General features: G+C 51.6%; 1 protein-coding gene across 4 annotated transcripts in view; it reads right to left on the minus strand.

Annotated features, from left to right (window-relative positions):
* The window catches only part of CTIF (cap binding complex dependent translation initiation factor), a 295,461-nt gene that overhangs the window by 76,321 nt on the left and 199,155 nt on the right, over positions 1-19,985 (minus strand). For 3 of the 4 annotated variants that reach the window (XM_029922251.1, XM_029922252.1, XM_029922253.1), the window contains exons 8-9: positions 13,542-14,034; positions 10,635-10,934 (exon numbers count right to left, since the gene is read on the minus strand). In XM_029922251.1, the coding sequence (XP_029778111.1) occupies positions 10,635-10,934; positions 13,542-14,034 (793 nt within the window). The remainder of the gene's footprint in view (positions 1-10,634; positions 10,935-13,541; positions 14,035-19,985) is intronic. The other variant, XM_029922254.1, reaches the window with a different exon arrangement.

The raw sequence follows: 19,985 nt of genomic DNA on the forward strand, positions 1-19,985 counted from the left end.
GCCCGGTGATCGCTCCACAGCTGTCTGGAGGGGAGCTGGGAAGACTTCTGTCCACGTACCTCTTGCTTGTCTAGGGAGATGGAAGCCAGCTGCCCTGAGAGCAGTGAGTTCCAACCAAGTGTGACACTTTTGCTGGCTGCTTGTGTCACTGTCCCGCCATCCTTTTCCTGTGCCCCCAATCCCTCTGCCCCCTCCCACAACCCCTAACTGAATAAGTCACCGTCATCCACATCAGACATCCAAAACACAGCCCACACACACAGGTACAGGGGAAGGAATGGGGAGGGAAGGTGCAGCAGTATCATGGGAAGGGCACCGGGCGGGAGGCGCACTGGACAGAGTCCTGTTCCTTCTCTCCACAGGCGGCCATGTGCTCTGTGCCTCCTCTGGAACAGAGATCACTCGCCCTTGGCTGGGAAGTCTGTTCATATGTGGGCTTGTGTTTAGAGATTCTCTACTGACTTCTTATTCTTGACTGTTCCATGCACTGAGGGCCGGGAAGCAGGATCCGGAGGGGAGGGTGGGGGAATGTGGCCCAGCTGCTACAGCTTGGATCTCTGAGGGGCAGGCTCCAATCTGCCTGTGCTCTCTTTACAAAGAAACAACCGTGGTCATCTAATCCCCTGGTTCTCTAATGTAAGAGATTTCCAAGTGTGACATCCTATAACCCATCACACAGGTCTTCCTAAAGCATGGCTTCTGTTAATGTTCCTGGACCTCCAGCCTCCCATCTACAAGATGAATGGGTTGGAGGCATAGTATGTAGGTCTTGCCTTCAGGTCCATACTGTTCTGTGATTTTTAAAAAACTTTTTTTTAATGTTTATTTATTCAGTGGGTTTTGTTTTTTTTTTAGAGAGAGAGAATGAGTGGGAGAGGGGCAGAGAGAGAGGGAGAATCCGAAGCAGGCTCCATACTGTCAGTATAGAGCCCGATGTGGGACTTGAACCCATGAACCATGAGAATAAGACCTGAGCCAAGATCAAGAGTTGGTTGCTTAACCAATTAAGCCACCCAGGCACCCTTGTTCTGTGATTTTTAGATAACCTGGGGATGCTACAGCTCAAGAACCAACAATGGCTCCCTGATCCTACTTCATAAAGTCCAAACCCTTTTGTTCCATCTTACGGATCTCCTCCAGCTCTCTACTTACCCCCTTGACTACAGGTCAGTCTCCTCACTGTCCCTCACCTGCACCATTTCTTTGGGTCTTCACTCATTAGATTTACCCCATCAAAAGCCACCACCCAGAAAACCGTTCGGCAGTTTTGAACAAGTTAAAAGTAGCATTTCCATATGATTCAGCAATTCTACTTCTAGGTATATTATCCTAAAGGACTGAAATTATCCCAAAAGGGCCAAACAGACACTTGTATATGCACATTCACAGTGGTGTTACTCACAAAAGCCAGAAGAGGAAACAATCCGTGTCTAACGATGAATGAATGGATAAGCAGACCGTGGCGTTTCCACACCCGTGGAATATCATTCACCTGGGACAGGAAGGAAATTCTGACGCACGCTACCACACAGAGGAACCTTGAAACAGTTTTGCTAGGTGAAATAAGCCAGACACAAAAGGAGAGTTCTTTTAAGATGCCACTTCGGTGGGGTGTGTGTAAGGGCACGAGAGCCATGTCGAAAGGGCTGGGGGCCTGGGGGCCCTGCCTGGTGGCTGCAGGCCTTCTGTTTGGGAGGATGAGGAGTTCTGGGGGTGGATGGTGGGAGTGGTCATGCAACGGCTGTGCTGGGTGCCGCTCAGTCGTGCAAATAAACGGGGGTAAAATGGTGGATTTGATGTTGCATACATGTTATCACCATAAAAAAAAAGGCCAAACCAAACAAGCCAACAACAAAGCCATCCTTCCCTCTCTCCTTCTCAGCCCCTCCTGCAAGCTCAGCTCCCCGCCTTTCTCGCCTGCCCTTCAAGGCCACACGGCTGGGGCAGGCCTCTGAGCTCTGTAGGCAACAGCCAACAGCAGTCTCCTTGGGGCCTTGGGGACTCCTTGAGGAGGAGTTCAGACAATCACTCAAGACTACATATTTCAATTTGAAAGAATGACCTTCCGCCATCCCCTCCTGGCCCCTGGATGGCCCCTGTTCCCCCGGTGGTGGCTGGGGAGCCTCCCTGGGGAGGGACAGGGACAGGGTGCTGAGCAGTTACATAACCTGCAGGGAGATTTTTTCCATCGGCTCAGGCAGTGCCAGCTTTCCAGAGGCGGCCACGGCAGGTAGAGGCGCCCTGTCTGGGCTGGCCGTGTCTGGGCAGGGCAGCGATGCCGTGATCTGGGCAGGCTTAGCATAGCTCAGATTCCCAGCGGCGGCTGGGGGCCGGGCGCTCGCTGAGCTGCCGGGAGGATCTGTTGTCTCCTGCTGGCCTGGCTCTGTGCAGGGGAAAGGAGGAGGTGCTGGTGGTGAGCTGCCAGCCAGCCAGGGGTGACCCTCTGGGGCCCAGGACACCCGAGCTGGCCTTCTCCAATAACCCACTTATCGGCAGGGCAGCCTTAGACGGGGAAGAGCCCAGCCAAGTTCTATGAGGGGATTTAGCAGGGAAAATGAAGCCGGGCATGGGGGTGAGGCCGAGCAGGGAGGAGGACGCGGCCTGGCAAGAAACATGGGTGATGGTGAAATAATCCCCGACTCGGGTAAAGTTCCCCTGGCCCAGAGACGGGCGGGAGCAGGACACTGAGCTATTCCTTTCTCTTGCCACCAAGGTTCCTTTGTCCTCACTGGGCTGAACTCCTGAACCCACTGTCTGATGCTTGCTGAGTACCTGCTATGGGCCGGCACAGTGGGGGGAGGGGGGGCCACAAGGATGACAAGGACACAGTCTTTACTGCCAAGATGCCAGGGGCCACAGCCTCCAACAAGAAGACCTCCATGGGCAAGCTGCTGTTCTGGGCCCCTGCAGGGACCTACTGAGGGTCAACGATCACTTTCTTTCCTCTGCTTATTTTCCAGTTAAAAATTCAAAGTGCTTTTTTCCTGGTAAAATTAGGGGCTGCTTCTGTCCCGCTCAGCATTCCAAAGTTCCAGAGGGGACCTTGAGATTCAGCATTTTTGAAAGCCACTGTGCCTTCGTGCTACCCCTCCATCCCACACCATGCTGAACAGTCGGCCTTGAATAAGACGCTCAGACTTTGGACACTACCCTTGCCTGCAAAAAAGTGGGAGAAGAAGACCCGAGGGTTGGGCAGAGGAGCAGAGACAACCCATAAACAGGCTCTGCCATGGTGGAAGGTACACAGGAAAGATTAATTACGTGTTGGTTGAGAGGAAGAAATGAGGATTGGAGAAAGAAGGAATGATCCACTCATTCCAAAGCAAATGTGGGCAACAGGTGTGTCCCTCTGCATCTGGTAGGATGGGCTAGAGCCTTGGTATCAGTCAAGCATTGGCTCTCCCTTGGTGGGATAGCTGCAGGCGCTTATGTAGAAGGTCAAGGTCTTGCGGTCTCAATGACATGTGAGGCAGGCTTGCTGGTGCCCACCATTGGGGGGGAATGTGTGTGCCGGGTCCGCATGGCCCTCACAGGGCAAGGACTTCAGCACGGGCAGGTTGACTCAGAGGGTGTGTGCACCAGCCAACAGGTGGGGCAAAATTTTTTTTTTTTAGGGGAAAAAGCCCTTTTGTGGGTCTTTGCAATCACCATCCACAATCTGCCTACAGGAAAAGCTGCCTGCGTGGGCTGTGAGCCCTTTACTTTATCCCTTCTTGATTTCTAGCAACCAGTGGAGGGGAACTCGTGGTGGGTACAGCCCAAGGCTTTGCTCGAGCTCTGGAATGCACAGAACAATGTGCTTCTATCCCTGGGTATGCCTGGCTTGGGCCAACGGTAAAATTAGTTTACATGCCTGGAGTGCACGTCAGCTCAGCGGTGGGCATGCAGAAGCGAGGGAGGTCGAAGCAGAGAGAGGGTGCGAGGCGGAGAGCCAGGCCTCGCCTCATGAGTAGCAGCAGTGTGGTCCATCTGGATAAAGCAAATGGTGATGTAAAGGTGTTTCCTCAGACACCGCCAGCCCTCCGTTGGCCCAGAAAGCTCAGACTCAGAGATTGCTGGAAAGGTGGTGGGATTATTCTAGAAGGGTGGATTCTGGAATCCCCATGGAGAGCTTCATGAGACAGAGTCCTGATTTTCCCAACTTTCTGGCCCTTACACCTTATCTGGGGAGGGAGGCATGGGAGCCAGGGTGCAGGACCAATGGCTCCCGGTCAGCCCCTGGGTAAAGCACGGTTTTCCTGAGACACTTTTCTCCCCGGAACGCAGCTCGGAGAGAGTCTTGGCCTTCCCACACGAAGTGCTCAGGAGTGGGTGGGAGCCCATCATATGCCAGGAAGCACCAGGGCCTAAGACTGAGGTCTCTGTCTTTCCCTTTTGAGCATTTCCTAAGCACCTAAGTCACGATGCCAGGAACTGGGGACCGATGCTAACTCAGCCAGGGCCTCTGCGCTTGCGAAGCTTACATTTAGAACTGGTTACAACCCCAAGAATCAACGTTTGCTCCTCTCCTCCCTCCCCGCTGTAAAACATGGGAGTTAGGAACTCCAGGCTCCAAGTGGAGAGGAACAAGTTTAATTTTCCCCAAACCTGTGATAACCAGAGAGAAGGAGGCTCTCCCTGATGAGTGGAGCTAGAGGGATGGTCCAGTGCCTCTCTGCCCAAGCCAGCAAATGTGGGACCAAGACAGTGGGCAGAGGATTCGAGAAACGGGGCAGGAGTAGGGTGTATGTGTCACTCAAAGCCTGAAGATGGATCTTATGTTCTGATTTCCTGATGGGGCGGCCAGACTAGGAAGTCTTGTGTGCATCTCCTGGGCCTAAGCCCACAGTTAAAACCACTCCCACCGAGACCACTGAGATGCCCGATGCAGTCCCCTGGCACCACTCAGTGGAGTTTCTGTGTATCAAAAGCCCCAAACACATGCTTACTGGTGACCTAGCCTGAAATTCAAGAGTTTATCTGCTCTCTAGCTTTTCAAAGGCCAGCTTTTCAGTACTTTCAACAATAGCCAAATCATGGAAAGAGTCGAAATGTCCAACAGACGAATGGATCAGGAAGATGTGGTTTATCTATACAATGGAATACTACATGGCAATGAGAAAGAATGAAATATGGCCATTTGTAGCAAAGTGGATGGAACTCGAGGGTGTCATGCTAAGCGAAATAAGTCAGGAGAAAGACAGATGCCATATGTTGTCACTCATAGGTCTAACAGGAGAAACCCAATGGAGGACCATGGGAAGGGGAAGGGGGAAAGAGTTAGGGAGAGGGAGGGAGGCAAATCATGAGAGACTCCTGAATAATGAAAACAAACTGAAGGCTGAAGGCGGAGGGGGCAAGGGGAAGGGGGGTGATGGTCATGGAGGAAAGCACTTGTGGGGAAGAGCACTGGGTGTTATATTAAAACCAACTTGACAATAAACTATAAATAAAAAAACAAATAAAATAAAGTCCAGCTTTTTAAAAGACAATCTTATAGAAGGTGCTGGTGGAGAGCAATTTATTTTGAAATCTGGTCATATGCCAGATTCCGATTTGGCATTTTTTCACAACAGCCCCGCTGTGTTTACGACTTGAGTTGGGATGAGTTTCTTTTTTTTCTTTTCTTTTCTTTTCTTTTTTTTTCAAAAAAGGTATCGCATCCTTCTGTTAGATGTGTTGTTGGCAACAGTTGCTAGGGAGAGCTGGAGTCAATTACAGACACACTGATGCCTGCTCTAATAATACTTTGCTCTGCATAGCTCAGATGCAGACACCTCTTGGCTAAACAGGGCATGCACATTTCAACAGAGGAGGCCTTGAACTTGTACTACCCAGGCGTATCTCGGCGAAGGAGCACTCCCTGAGCCCAAGTGGAAGGCTTGGGGTGGTGACAGGGCAGTGCTGGGTGGAGGGGGCTCAGGCCTCCCATTCCTCTCATTCCGAAGGTCCCATAAAAAGAGGCATGCTCCTTCTTCCCTGGGTGAAGCTGGGGCCCCCCATCCCCCATTATCATTCCACTATTCCCTGCTGAGGTTCAAGGTGAGTTTGGGTGACTTCTATAGCCCAGGGGTTCTGGGCAACCCATATTCTCCCAGAAGTCAGAAAAGCATCAGTGGGTGTGGAACTCTAGTGGGTGTGGAACCCAGCAAACATGAAGTCAGGGGCTGGAGTGGGGCAGCCTGGGTAATGAAACAAATTGTCTCCCCAGGTTTACCTGGCTGCCAGCCCACCCCAAGCAATGCGGGTTGAGAATGAGCTCCTGCTCCTGGAACATATGAGAGCTGCCCTGACAAACGTTGGAGGCCAAGAAAAAGGAAAAGGACAGAGAGGAGGAGGGCCAGTGGCGAGGAGTGGCAGCTCTGGGCTCCCACCTGGATGACTTGGTCAGTGTGGACAAACCCCAGAATGGGGGAGAGGAGTGGAAGAAAGGGCCCCTGGGATGGTCCAGAATAGCTTCCTCGCTGCCTTGAGGGGAACCCGAGGCCAGGCAAGGCGAAGGGACTGTCTCAGCCGGCCTGTCTCCTGCTCTGGTGTCCTCCCAAAGAGGGAGAGCTTGGGCTCCGCGTCCTTTGCATTACTCAGCACAGAGTCCAGTACCTGCTATGAATTTCTCGCCTGGCTCAAGGGGTGACAGGCAGGGCCAGCTGGTTCGTAAGTGACAACAGTGGCACAGTCAGGGCATCTTTGGTGTATCATCCTGACCGTGGTACTCAGCCAGCTACACAGCAGAATCACCGCAGGGAGTTCTTTCCAAAGGAAGGCTGGCCTGTCCCTGCAGAATGGAATTCGGCTGGTCTGGGGTCGGGCCCTGCACCAGTGTGTTTTATAAGCTCCTCTGCTTACGAGTCTAATGCGCAGCTATAGGCTGCGAACCAGCGGCTGAACAATAACCTGACCGCTGAAACTCAGTATTTCCAGGCCAGATTCGCACACTGCACGGTCACATTGATGAAAGACTGTGCCTCAGTTGGCCCTTTGTGAAATGGGGCCATCGCCTCCAAACCATCAGCATCGAATACAAGGCCTTGTTTCTCAAGGTGTGAGGTCGCTGGGCCAACAGCCCCGGCACCTCCCGGGAGCTTGTTACATCTGCAAAATCTCAGGCTACACTCAGAACTAGACCCAGAACCTGCATTTAAATGAAATACTACATGATTCAAAAGCACATTCAAGTTTGCAAAGCACCGATCTGTTGAGAAGCACTGATCTAACACTTGACACATCACAGACATTTAAGAAATTTAAGACATTAAGAAATGTCTGTCACACGAAGTAGAATTTTGTTTACCAGAACGCTAAGGAAAGGACCACATTTACGGCAAAAAGACTTGGATTTGACGTAAAACATGGGAGACCACTTTTGAGCTGTGGGATTGGTGACCTGGAGATCCACAGAAACCCTAGAGTGTCTGGTGTCATCATGCCTCATGAGGGCAGTGTTCTGGGTTCCTGGAGATGACAATGTCGAGTCTGGCTAGGAAGCATGAAAGGTCCTTTGACCTCCCCCCTGGCCCCAGTTACCGCTCCATGGGGTCTGCACCCCAGCTTGGTGGGCACCCTGCCCACCTCTGCCAAAGCATCCACTACATCAGAGGCTGCCCCCCTCTTCCAAGGCCGCCAGCTCCTGCCGCTGAAACCTGGGCAGCAAAAGAGAGCATGTCCAAAGCCGATGGAGCAGCCTAACCGACCACATGGGCGGGCGGCTCAGAGGCATGGAAGGGGCTGGCTGGAGATCCAGGGAGCAGAAAGAGGACGGAGCCGAGAGTGAGCCACAGAGGGAGAGAGGGAAGGGGAGAGCTCTGGGGCACGGGCTGGAGCTGTCTGCTGGGGGAGGGACACGAATCAGGTTTGCCAGAAAATGAAGGCATGTAAAAAAAAAAGACACTCCTGTGGGCAGGAAGAAGGAAAGTGGGGTTTGGTGAGCCATGCCCACTTCCCTCTTTTCTCGTACCTTGTGGGTCTGGGGTGATGAATGGCCATGAATCACGCTGCCTGGAAAGCTGACTTCAATCTGTCACCTCCTCAGGGGGTGGGAGAAGCAGCAGGGCCCAAGGAGGCCCAATCAGACCCGGGATGTGTGTGTGTGTGTGTGTGTGTGTGTGTGTGTGTGTGTGTGTGGGCTTCCTGTGGGCCCTGCAATCAGGGAGTTGATCTCAGAGCAGGGAGTCAGGAGCTTGCGGGCAGCCAGATGCCAGCATATCCAGTCTGTCCTCCGTGGGAGCCTGAAGGGCCTTGAAAGTGAGTGTCTAGCTCAAGCCCTTCGAGGGGTTCTCTTCTTAGCTTATGCAAAAGCTGGGGCTGCAGGTGGTGAAGATGGGGTGAGTGGGAGCCAAAGGAGGACATTTAGGTTTCTAAATACCTAACCTATAAGTGGTCCAACCAGGCAAGGGGCGGATGCGGGGCTGATGGCCCTCCTCTGCTCCAGGGACAAGGTGGCATCATTAGGGCCAGCCCCCAAAGCACATGACATATCTGTCCTTGAGCCACACTATGGGGTGGGCAGGTTTCTGTGGATTGGCACACCCAGGACTGTTTCCCGCAGTGGAAAGGCCCAGGGAAAGTGAGGGAAGAGGCTCCCATGTCCCCCCTACCCACCCAAGGCCCCTGCCTCATCTCCAGAAGCAATACCCTAAGGTCCTCTGATGGGTGTCAAGCAGCCAGGCCAAGCGCTTCCTGGCGGGAGCTGCAAAAGCCCAGCTCCAGCAGCCGACCACTGAGTTGGGTCGAAGAGCCCTGTTTGCCGGCTTGCAGTTTGGTGCTCTCGCCCTGTGCTAGCATTTGGCAGACCGTGCCTCTCAGCCTACTAATTCTGCAAGAAGTTATTAGCCAGGGAATGCAAAGGAGACTTTGTTGAGTTCAGCGCGCCCAAACAGGTTCCCTTCCTGCTGTGCTAAGCCAGTCCATTCTGTGGCTGATGGAGAGGTGGGTGTGCCACGGAGCCCCTTCTGCGGTTGTGCATTTCCCAGGACACTGTGGGCAAGGCTGCTCTAACCACAGGTCATTGGAAGAAATGCCTGACCCGGGCAGGAGCCTGGGCGGCCCCTGCGGCCCGTTGCCCCTCCCGGCTGGGTGCGTCTTGTCCCCACACCCTGTATGTCTGTTCGCCACCACTTCTGGCTAAGTTACTTGGAGTTGGCAGCCATTGTCTAGAAGCCTTGCCCTGTCCTGGCCCTTCTCTGAAAAAGATGAAAATCCAAAGCCAAAGGCTGATCTCGTCCCTGACTCCCCTGTGCTTGGCAGTACGTGGCAGACAGGCTGCTCCCCGCCGTCACCCTCCACACTCTCCCAGGACATTCCGGCCCGTGAGGGACATGCCCGATGTGCAAATCCCTCAGGTAATGCGGGAATTCGTCACCAGGGGAGTGTGGGCGATCCAGGAATGGGAACCTGATCAGGGCCTGGAGCTGGAAAGAGGCCGCCCGGGCTGGCCAGCCAGGGCTCAAGTTGCAGTGAGCAGGCTCTCCCCAGGAAGACGGAGGACAGTGGGGATGGGGCCCTGCAGGCAGCATGCAGAGGGGGGTCCCTCCTCTCTGATTTTTAGGAAGAGACCTTAGACTTCAAACCAGGTGGTTAAGACTGAGGTGACTGCATGCCTTGGTTTATGCCTGGTGTCTGGGCATAATTACAAATAGAGCGCTTGCACCTCTCGGAAGGGTCATAGTTTGGATGACTTATCACACGGTCGCCCTTGTTCAGACAGACCTCACATGGTCTCTTCCAGCTCTGTACCTCTGCTTTCAGAACTCCCAGGCTCCTGTCTCACCTCACCTGGACTGGAAACTCAAGTCACATCTCAACTAGCCTAAAGTACAAAGGCAGAGTAGAGAGGACCTTTCTCCGGCCAAGAGTCTCCAGGTGTGGTGGCCATGCTGGGCCACCTGCTACCTCTCCCTTGATGCCACCAGTTTACCTGCTACCACCCATGACAGAAGGGCAGGCATTGGCCTCTAGCTCGTGAGGTAGAACAGCGCTAGCCTTGTCTACGCACCGCACACATACCTACTACATGCTGACAGTGATAAAAGTAGCATTGGACGTGGGCACCCATGGAGGAAGAAGTGATAAGGATGGAGATTAAGCTCTCTGGGGGAGAAGGGATTTGAGTGGGAAGGCACCGACAAACAAGATAGCCTTGGATCGCCACACTTCCCCTTTGCCTTAGTAGTGGTTTCAGGAAGCTCAGCGTATCGGCAAAACACCTGAACCTTTCCTGCTCAAAGCCTTTGTTCCTTCTGTTCAGCTCCAGCTACACCACCTCCAGGGCCTGGAGGCAGGAGGAGGAAAGGCGAAGCCTACACCAAGTTCATGACTGCTTAGACTCGGAGAGGTCAAAGCACAGAGACTGGTTAAGAGCAAGCGTCAGCTCTCTTATCATGGAAATAGAAAGAGGGAAAGGCTGGTTAAACATGAAACACCTATAAAATTATATTGGTCCATTGTAACCATGGATCACTCACACAAACACATGCAAATCCGGCCACTCATCCCGTGCCCCTCCAGTGCCTTTTTATTTTCTATAATTAATCAGGCAAGGGTGGAACTTGGGAAAAGTTCAACTGTGGTCAGAATTTGCAGCCTTCTCTCTAGTAATAACCCATGGGCGGGCGCGGCGGGGCGAGGGAGGGGGGGCGCAGCTGTCGGTGTCCAGTTACCTGAAGCATGTTGAGGAGCAGGCTCCGGAACTTGGTCCCCTCCACCATGAAGAGTGCCATCTTGTCACAGAGCTTGGCGGCCGTGAAGGCGAAGCTGCGGTCAGACACGGCCTTCTGGTAGATAGTCCGGACGATCTCGCCCAGCATCTCCTCGGAGTTGGTGGAGTTCTGGGCCTCCTCCATGAAGGTGGTGAGCTTGGTATCCACGTCGCTGCTGTTGTTTCGCATGCTATTGAGGATCTCAATCAACTTGTCCATCTTGTTCTGCTGAGGGTTGGTAGTCTCCACGGCCACTTCATCCTGGGGGCGTGGAAGACAAACTGAGTCGTGCCTCAGTGGAGCTGAGGACACTGCGGGGGGTGGTCAGTGGAGGAGGCCTGTGCCCCCGGAAAGGACCCAGCCCTACCTTCGTGAACCTGAGGTCTGGTCCCTCTGGGAGTGCTGACCTCCACCAAGGACCTCCAACTCCCACGGCTGTCTGCTGACCTGTTTCTTGGCTCTTAGGACATCTGGGGCTGATCTTTCTTGCAAGTTCTAGCTCTTACCCAGGATTCCCATATATATTGGTTTTGTCTGTCTACGTGCCCATCGAATGTCTCGAGCTAGGAATGACTTAATGGGGCTTGTAAAAGATGAAATAAGATAACAAATAAAAAACTGGGTCAAAGAGAGAACAAGGGCAGGAAGGCGGAAAGTATTCCAATTGTCTGCTACATTGGCAAACCATGCCCATGCAATGGCTACCTTGTATTCCAGACTCCCAGCTCCTATGGCCCAAGGAGGATTGTGTTCTGTGGGTAAACATGGCCTTGCTTTGGTGTCCTATGGGAACTGTGCTGGGCCTCTAAAACAAATGCTATACGCTGAGGAGTCCCTCAGTGTGCCACTAAATTGACTGGCACTTCTAAGAAGGAGATTTCAGACAAGAAGAAAATTTCAGACAAGAAACTCTACACCTTTAAGAAGTTTCACTGCACATAGACCAGACCTGGACTGGAGAAGGAAGAAAATGGTATCTGATAGTCTCCAAAGTATTTATTCAAATACAGTGGATTGATGGCCAAGAATGCGGTCGCCATGACGACTGGGATGGGAGATCCAGAAAGAAGGGCAGGGTCAGGGACATAACGTGAGGCCCCACGCTTGCCCTTCTGTTCTCAACAAGACCTCTAGGCTGAGCGGTACAGACCAGGGTTCTAGAACCTGCTTTCTGCCTCGAGCTGTATGGCTGTGGGAGATGGTTTCTCTCTGCACCTCAGTCTACTTCCTGGGAAGATGAGGAGCCTGGATGATGTAGAGCTTTCCCTGAGCCCTACTGTGGCCGTAGCCAGTGTCCTCCTGGTCTAAGCGGAGTCCTTGAAACAGATGCATGGCTGTTATAGATCTGTTTCCTGTTCTGTCCCTTCCTTATCCACCCCCTGCCCAACCATCTGGGCCCCAGGGCAGAGGAGTGGTCTGCGTACAAAATAATAACCAGCCAGGAGGTCTTTACCCCCTGCCATTTAATCTCCACTGTCTGCAAGATGGGCCAATATTACTCTATTTTACAGGTAAGTAAACTGGGACTCTGAGAGGTCAGGTGACTTGCCCAAGGTCACCTAGCCAAAGGCAGAGCAAGCAGCAGGTGGTTTGCTGGGCTCTAAGGCCGCCTGTGTTGCTTCCCCTCTGTAGTACTGGCACCAGCTACATTTTGTAGGACTGGAGGGAATTTAAGGAGCAATCCCCGCTCCGTGGTCAAGCTGTAGGAAGATGTCTCGACGGGTCTTCAGGAGGACACCACACACTGTCATCATACTGGTCACTACACACCACCAGCCTGGTCTCCAGGCTCCCACTTTTGAGAGGTAAGGAAGTGAGGGAGCTTTCCTCCTGGACTTCATAGCCACTTCCCCCACCAGGGGCAGGGGGTGGGGGTTCAGGGCTGTGAAGGAGGCAGAGAATGCTTCGAGCATTGGTTGGGGAAGAGGTCTGACCTGCCTTGTCCTGCCTGAGTGTGGACTTGGGCTTGGCCTTTCAGGCAAAAGGTGGAAGAAAGGAAGAAGCAGAGAATGAGCATTGAGCTCCGCAGAAGCTCCAGAATGAGGGCTCTGTGGGGAAGACTGGGGGCAAGTTGGCCTTTTTCTTCAGGAACAGTTCCTCTCCAAGGTGACCTTTCCTGCATCCCTGGCAGGGAAGGAGGGGGGCAGGGTGAGCACAGTGGACTTGATGCTGCCATTGACATAGCCTTATCCCTTTCTTCGAGGCTCCCCTTGAATCGGCGAACCGGGCTCTGGGGGCCAGGGTCAGGATAAAGTGAAGAAAGAGAGGCTGGTGGGGCAGGGGCAACATTTAAGAAAGTCCCTCCTCTCAGGGCTGGTGTCAGAGCAGAGTCAGCACCTGTGTGATGCCGGAGTCGAGGGCCTCCTTCAATTTTGTCCCCTCGAGCCCTTCTGGGCCGTGGGCTGATGAAGGAGGAGAATGGCAAAGCCAAGCTCTGCTCACTCTCGGCCCAACTCACCTTTGCTCTTGACCCTGGTGGGGACCACAGCTGGCTGGCGCTTACCTTGAGGAGGGGGGGAGCATCCATCCTGATCGTACAAGCTCCGAGCCTTTCCCAAATGCCCCTTAAGCACTATCAGGGCAGTGCTGGATCCCAGAAAATGCTGGAAGGAAGAACCAAGCCTTCCCTGCACTCATCCCATCCCCCTCAGGTACATGAATCTTCCTTCCCTTCCCTCTCAGGCTGTGGCTGGTGCCAAATGCCAACCCCGGCCCCCTGGAGGACCAGAAGGTGCTGGAGGGGTTCAAATACAACCCAGCCCTCTGGTGGCCAGGGAGCGGTGGCCACCTCAAGCCCGAGCCCACCTACCAAAGTGCCTACCTCACGCCGTCCTCCCTGGTGCAAGAGAAGAACGAAAATTCAATTACCGGTACCTTTTCTTTCAGCCTTCGCCGCAGCCTGTCTTTGGAAGACTGGAGCAGGGTAATTTTGGGCCGCTCCCCGATGCGCTCGGGAATAATACTGTCTTTACGCTTTGTCTCAGCCTCCGGCCCCCCCGGCTGCTGTGGGGGCAGCTTCTCAGAAGCCACCGAGCCTGGGGCATCAGGGCTGCGGGGGGGCTCGAGGCCGCCGTGCCCGGTGTCCCCCAGGGTGTCCTCAAGTTTGGGGCTCTCCATGGTCACAGTCTCTTTGGCACTGCGGTGGGTGCCCGCCTCTCCCTTATCGCCCGGCGGGTGCTTCATGTTGGTGTGGTGCCAGCGCCGGTTCTGGCTGTAGCCGTGATGCGTGGGCCTCCCAGAGGGGTGAGGCACTGAGCCTCCCTGGTAGGATTTCTGGTGGTCCCTGTTGTGTTTGGCACTGCCCGGCTGGTGGTCGCCGTGCTGTTGGGGCTTGTTCCCTCCCGGGGGTCTCTGCTGCCGTCTGCAGACCAAAGAGGAAAGACAGAGAGGGTCACTGGGAGGACCGGCCACAGGGTCCCTGTGTCCAAACACCAGGAGAGCAGTGCACGGGGTTGCTCACTTATTCATTCCGTCAACTCCCTTACTGAACACCCCTTCTGTACCAGGCGCTGTGACAGGGCCTGCGGGTACAGCAGAGCATGAGACAAACAGGTGCCTGGGGTTCTGGGAGCTAAGTCAGTCCCTGAGTTCATGTATTATGTCGTTTCCGTATTAGAATACACATCAGCACACGTGTGGGGAGCAGAATTCAAATGACGCTCTAGAGTAGATCATGAATCCTCCTGCCTCTGACCCCAGCCACCCAGCTCGCACTCGCGATGCACCTGTGACCATTCTGGGAATCCTCCAAACGCATTCTAAGCACATTCCGTGAAGATACGTACGTACACAGACCTGCATCTGGTAACAACTATCCTGTGAATGAATTTTTACCACGATGGCTCTTGTGAGGTTATATCATTTGTTCAACAACTTGTGTGTGTAGGGGGGGCAGGGGGGGCACTGACATTTTCACCTCCAAGCCCACAAACAAAATATGCAATAAGAAATTGTTATGGACTGAATTGTGTGTCCCCACCCCTTCAACTCACATGTTGAATACCCAATCCCCACTACGTCAGAGTGTGACTGAATTTCAAGATAGGGCCTTTACAGAGGGGATTAAGTTAATCCGTGAGGCCGTAGGGTGGGCTCCAATCCAGCCTGACTGGTGTCCTTGTAATTAGAGGAAACCTAGTAGAGAGACCCCAAGGATGCGGATACAGAAGAAAGACCATGTGAGGATATATTAAGGGAGAGGCCCCAGAAGTAACAAGTCAAGCAGATACCTCGACCTAGGACTTCCAGGTCCTAGAACTCTCAGAAAAAAGATTCTATTGTTTAGACACCCTGTCTTTGGTATTTTGTCCTGGGAGACCAAGCGGACTAACACAAAAGTGACGTTTAACGCACCGATTTACCGGACACACTATTTTCTAAGTCAGAGAGTAGGAGCTGGAACAAATTTGAGGTGTGCACATGGGATGAACTCCAAACAGTTTGATCTATGGACTGATGGCAGGCAAGGGGCCAGGGAGGTGGCACTCAGGGGACCCTCCAGTCTTGGGCACAAAGTCTGTTTCTATCTCCGGAAGCAGTCTCGCGTTCACCCCCAGTGTTTCTCCATGTCCTGACTTTATAGAAAATGCAGCTAGAGAACAAGATGGCCACGAGCCCCTTCAAAGTGATTAAGTTAGTGGGAAAAGTCCGCAGGAAGAAGAAGGAGGCTTACATCTTCGTTTGTGGCCTATCTCTTTGGTGGGGACAGCGGACCTTCATAGCATTGAATTTTATGAACCAAAAAAGACATTGATTTACTTTTTAAAAAACATTTTTATTTATTTTTGAGAGACAGAGTGTGAGTGGAGAGAGAGAGAAAGAGAGAGAGAGAGAGAGAGAACCTGAAACAGGCTCCAGGCTCCGAGCTGTCAGCACAGAGCCTGACGTGGGGCATGAACCTACAAACCGTGAGATCATGACCTAAGACAAAGTCGGATGCTCACCAACTGATCAGTGTCCTCCACATTGATTTACTCCGAAAATATTATTACTTATATAAACTCAGTTTCAATGTTCACTCAATTTTGTATCCTGGAAAATCCGGAGGCTTCTTGGGCTGAGATTAAATGTATCATTTTCCCATTAAAATTAATGAAAACAATTTTTTTCATTGAAATATTTCCCTACTGGCAGGGTTTTGGAAGGGAATTAAAGTTATTAAGTGAGAGACAGGTGTATAGTCTTTTGTTTCCACACAAAACGTAACAACAACACATTGTATGTTAGAAGGAGAAATTTGTTTCCGGAGGGAAGTTTGATGATTTATTACAAGAGCCCCTATTACATGTAAACTGCTGCACCTTGTAATTCCACTTGGTGGCAATTTATTGAAAGGAAATAATCAAAAGCCTTGTACAAGGATGTAGGCACAAGGATGTGCATCGTAGTGCTGTTTTGACAGTGAGAAAGTGAATGCAGAACGTTAAGAACATGGTGTTAAGCCTTCACTCTGGTTGATGGAAGAAAGCACGTGTTGTCATATGTGTAGCATGGTGCTACTTTATAAGGCAAACCTTTGTACGCACAGAAAAATCTGGAAGAAGAGGTGCCTGGGTGGCTCAGGGGGCTGGGCATCCAGTTCTTGATTTCGACTCAGGTCGTGATCTCACAGTTCTTCATGGGATCGATCCCTGCATCAGGCTCCGTGCTGGCATCATAAATCCCTACTTGGGATTCTCTGTCTCTCCTTCTTTCTCTGCCTCTCCCCTGTGCTCTCTTTTTCCCTCTCTTGCATACACTCTCTCTCTCTCAAAATAAAAAAATAAACAAAAAAAATCAGGAAGGAAACACATCAAAATGCTAACAGTGTTTAACTCTGGGGGATGGGATGAGGAGTTTTCTTTTTTATTTGTGTTTTCTAAATGAGCATGAATTTATTTTTCTAGAATTTTTTTATTGTGAGATGATTAGCGATGTGTGTGCACTCATAGGAAATAATACAGAGAGATCTTTTGCATCCTCTACCCAGTTTCCTCCCAGGGTAACGTCTTGCAGAACTCTGGTACAAGATCGGAATCAGGCTTTTGACATTGATACAGTCAAGACACAGAACCTTCCCATCACAGCCAGGATGCCTTCCTGCTGCCCTTTTTTAACCACACCTACTTCCCTTCTGCCCCCTCCTCTTAAGCGCATGGCAATAACTAATCTGGTCTTCATTTCTACAATTTGTCATCTCAAGAATGTTATACAAATGGAATCATACAGTATGTAACCCGGTGGGATTGGCTTTTCTCACTCAGCACCATTCCCTGGAGACTCATCTAGGGAGGTGCACGTATCCATGGTTTGCTCCTTCTTACTGCTGGGCAGTGTTCCATAGCGTGGATGTATTTGCGAGTTTAACCGTTTACTTGCTGAAAGGCATCTGGGTGGTTTTCAGTTATCGGCTACACTGCACAAAGTTGCTACGGACATCCACGTACAGATTTTTGTAAGTTTTCATTTCTCTGGGATAAATGCCTGGGGGTGTCATTACTAGGTCATGCGGTAGCTACTTGGTTTGAATAGAGAACTACTGAGGGCGCCTGGGTGTCCGACTTCGGCTCAGGTCATGATCTTGAGGTCTGTGAGTTCGAGCCCCACGTTGGGCTCTGTGCTGACAGCTCAGAGCCTGGAACCTGCTTTGGATTCTGTGTCTCCTTCTCTCTCAGTCCCTTCCCAGCTCAAGTTCTGTCTGTCAGTCCCTCTCTCTCTCTCTCAAAAATAGATAAACATAACAAAGAGAGAGAGAGAGAGAGAGAGAGAGAGAGAGAGAGAGAGAGAAAGAGACAGACTATTGAACTATTTTCCAGAGAGATTGTACCACTTTACGCTCCCACTAGCAACACACAAGCCGTTTTCAGTCATTATTTCTCTGGATAATTTTCTAGCCCCATTCTTCCCCTCCTCTACATTATAGATTCTGAGAACACGTATGTTAGATTTGCTGTGATGGACCCCCAGGTCCCACAAGCTCCGTTTCCTTTTTTGGGGGGGTCTATTTTCTCTGTGTGGCTCAGATTGGATCATTTCTATTTTACCTCCCAGTATGCTGGTTCTTTCCCTTGCCCCTCCATTCTGCTGTTGAACCCACACACTAAGTTTTTAACTCTTAAGTTTCATTTCGTTCTTTGTTATAGCTTCTATTTCTTTGCCAAGATATAATTTTTCATTTGTTTTAAGCATGTTTCTAATTGTTCTTTTGGAGCATTTTCATGCTGGCTGCTTTCAAATCATTTGTCAGAGAGTTCTAACATTTCTGTCGTCTTGGTGTTGGCATCTATTATCTTCTTCTACTCAGGGCGATCTTTCTGAGATTCCTGGTTGAAACCTGGACATCATGAGTATTATGTTATGAGACTCTGGACTCAATGAGAACTGTTTTAGCTGGCTTCCTCTGATCTTGCTGCCGTAGTGGAGAGGGCTGCCGTGCCTCGTGACTAGCAAGTGGGGAGTAGAGGTCGGTTTCCTACTGGGGCTTCTGTGACACCCCAAGGGAGGGCCCTTTCCCTGCGGTGCAGGGTTGGGAGGTCTGGCTTTTCACACTGAAGCCCCCTGGCGAGGAGGGGAAGGGTGCCTGCTGCTACTCCCTATGCGGCCCCCATTGACATGATGTGGGGCTTGGAGCCTTGTTCCTGGTGGGTAGGGGTGGCGTTCTAGGCCCTCCATGTTGCCCCCATTGCCACAGAAGGAGGGGTGCTCAGTGCTCCACGAGTCCTAACTCCTCACTCAGCCTCTCTGACACCACCCTGGTGGTGGATCTGGGTGCCTCCTCAGCCTGGTGACTGCAGACGCGTGGCTCTTCACTTGGCCTTGGCTTGTGTGGGGCAGGGTGGAGCCCAGTTTTCTTCTGGGAGCTTTGCCTAGAGTAGAGCATGACTGTCCAAGAGTTTTCTATCATGCAATGCTGTCCCTTTCCTGGTACTTTGGCTAAAGAGGGCAGGCTTTGGTTGGGGCTTTCTGGTCTGCCTTCTCTCCATCTTTTGGAGTCCTCTTATGTCTGTTTCTATGTAGAATTTTCAGGGGTTCTGGTTGTCTGTGTTTGTTTGAATAATTTAAGAGTCATTGTAGAAACATCTATAGCAGCCTGGTGCGTTGAACTGAGTCCGGCTGACCAGGTGTGCCCTGGGACCTTCTCATGAGGCCTGCATGGTACTTTTCATCATTGTTGTCCAGGTTCAGTGGCATTGGGTCTGAAGTACATACCTGGTACAAAGAGCCTCTATTGCCTTGATATGTGGGTGCAAGGGTCTAACAACTCTCATCGCTACCGGGATGCCTAAAGCTCTAGTTGTACTCCCCAATGGTCTCATTCTTTTTTTTTTTTTTTTTTAATTTTTTATTTCTTCTCTTTAATTTCAATTAAAAATTTTTTTTAAATGTTTATTTATTTTTGAGAGACAGAGAGTGAGCAGTGGGGGAGGGGCAGAGAGAAGGGAGATATAGAATCCGAAGCAGGCTCCAGGCTCCGAGCTGTCAGCACAGAGCCCGACTCGGAGCCTGAACCCACACACCGTGAGATCACGACCTGAGCTGAAGTTGGATGCTCAATCAACTGAGCCATCCGGATGCCCCTAATTTTAACTTTTTAAAAGTTTATTTATTTATTTTGAGAGTTAGAGAAGGCGTGAGTGGAGGAGGGGCCAGTTCAGGGGGAGACAGAGGATCCCAAGCAGGCTCTGTGCTGTCAGCACAGAGCCCTGTGTGGGACTTGATCCTATGGACTGCAAGATCATGACCGGAGCCCAAGCCTGCTACTTCTGACTGAGCCACTGGGGTACTCCCCTGGAATGGATTCATTCTAAAAATAGTAACCAATGGACCAATGCTTTACATCCTGGAAGGCTGTCAGTTTGCATTTAGAGAAGGGCAGGGGGTAGCGAGCACAGGCGCCCAGGGAAGTGTGGAGCCCCATCAGCAAAGTGAGTCACTGAGTCGGTTCTTCCCAGGGATCACCAGTCGGATTTCAGACTGGCCAGACCTAAATCCAGATGCCAGAGACACAGGGCAGCTCAGAAGCTTGTGGCCCTCACCTGAGAACCACAGACCAACCTACACTGGGAGAGCCACTGGGAGAAATTCAATGGCCCTTCACTCCTCGGGGAACCACGTGCCTGTGACATTCTATGAATCCCCCCGACTTTAATTTTTCAATTACTTTCAAGTAATTTACCCTTTTTCCTTTGACCCTTTTTGTTCTCCGAGTATGAGTAATTTTCAAGCCCAGAGAAGAACCTTGGAAATTCCCTGGCAGATAATGCTTGATTCTCATGACTTTTCCCATCCTTATTTAGAAAAACTGTGGTGCCTGCAGCTTTGGCCCAAGGAATG

The sequence above is a fragment of the Suricata suricatta genome, chromosome 14, assembly GCF_006229205.1.
Source record: "Suricata suricatta isolate VVHF042 chromosome 14, meerkat_22Aug2017_6uvM2_HiC, whole genome shotgun sequence".
In the NCBI taxonomy this organism is placed as follows: domain Eukaryota; kingdom Metazoa; phylum Chordata; class Mammalia; order Carnivora; family Herpestidae; genus Suricata; species Suricata suricatta.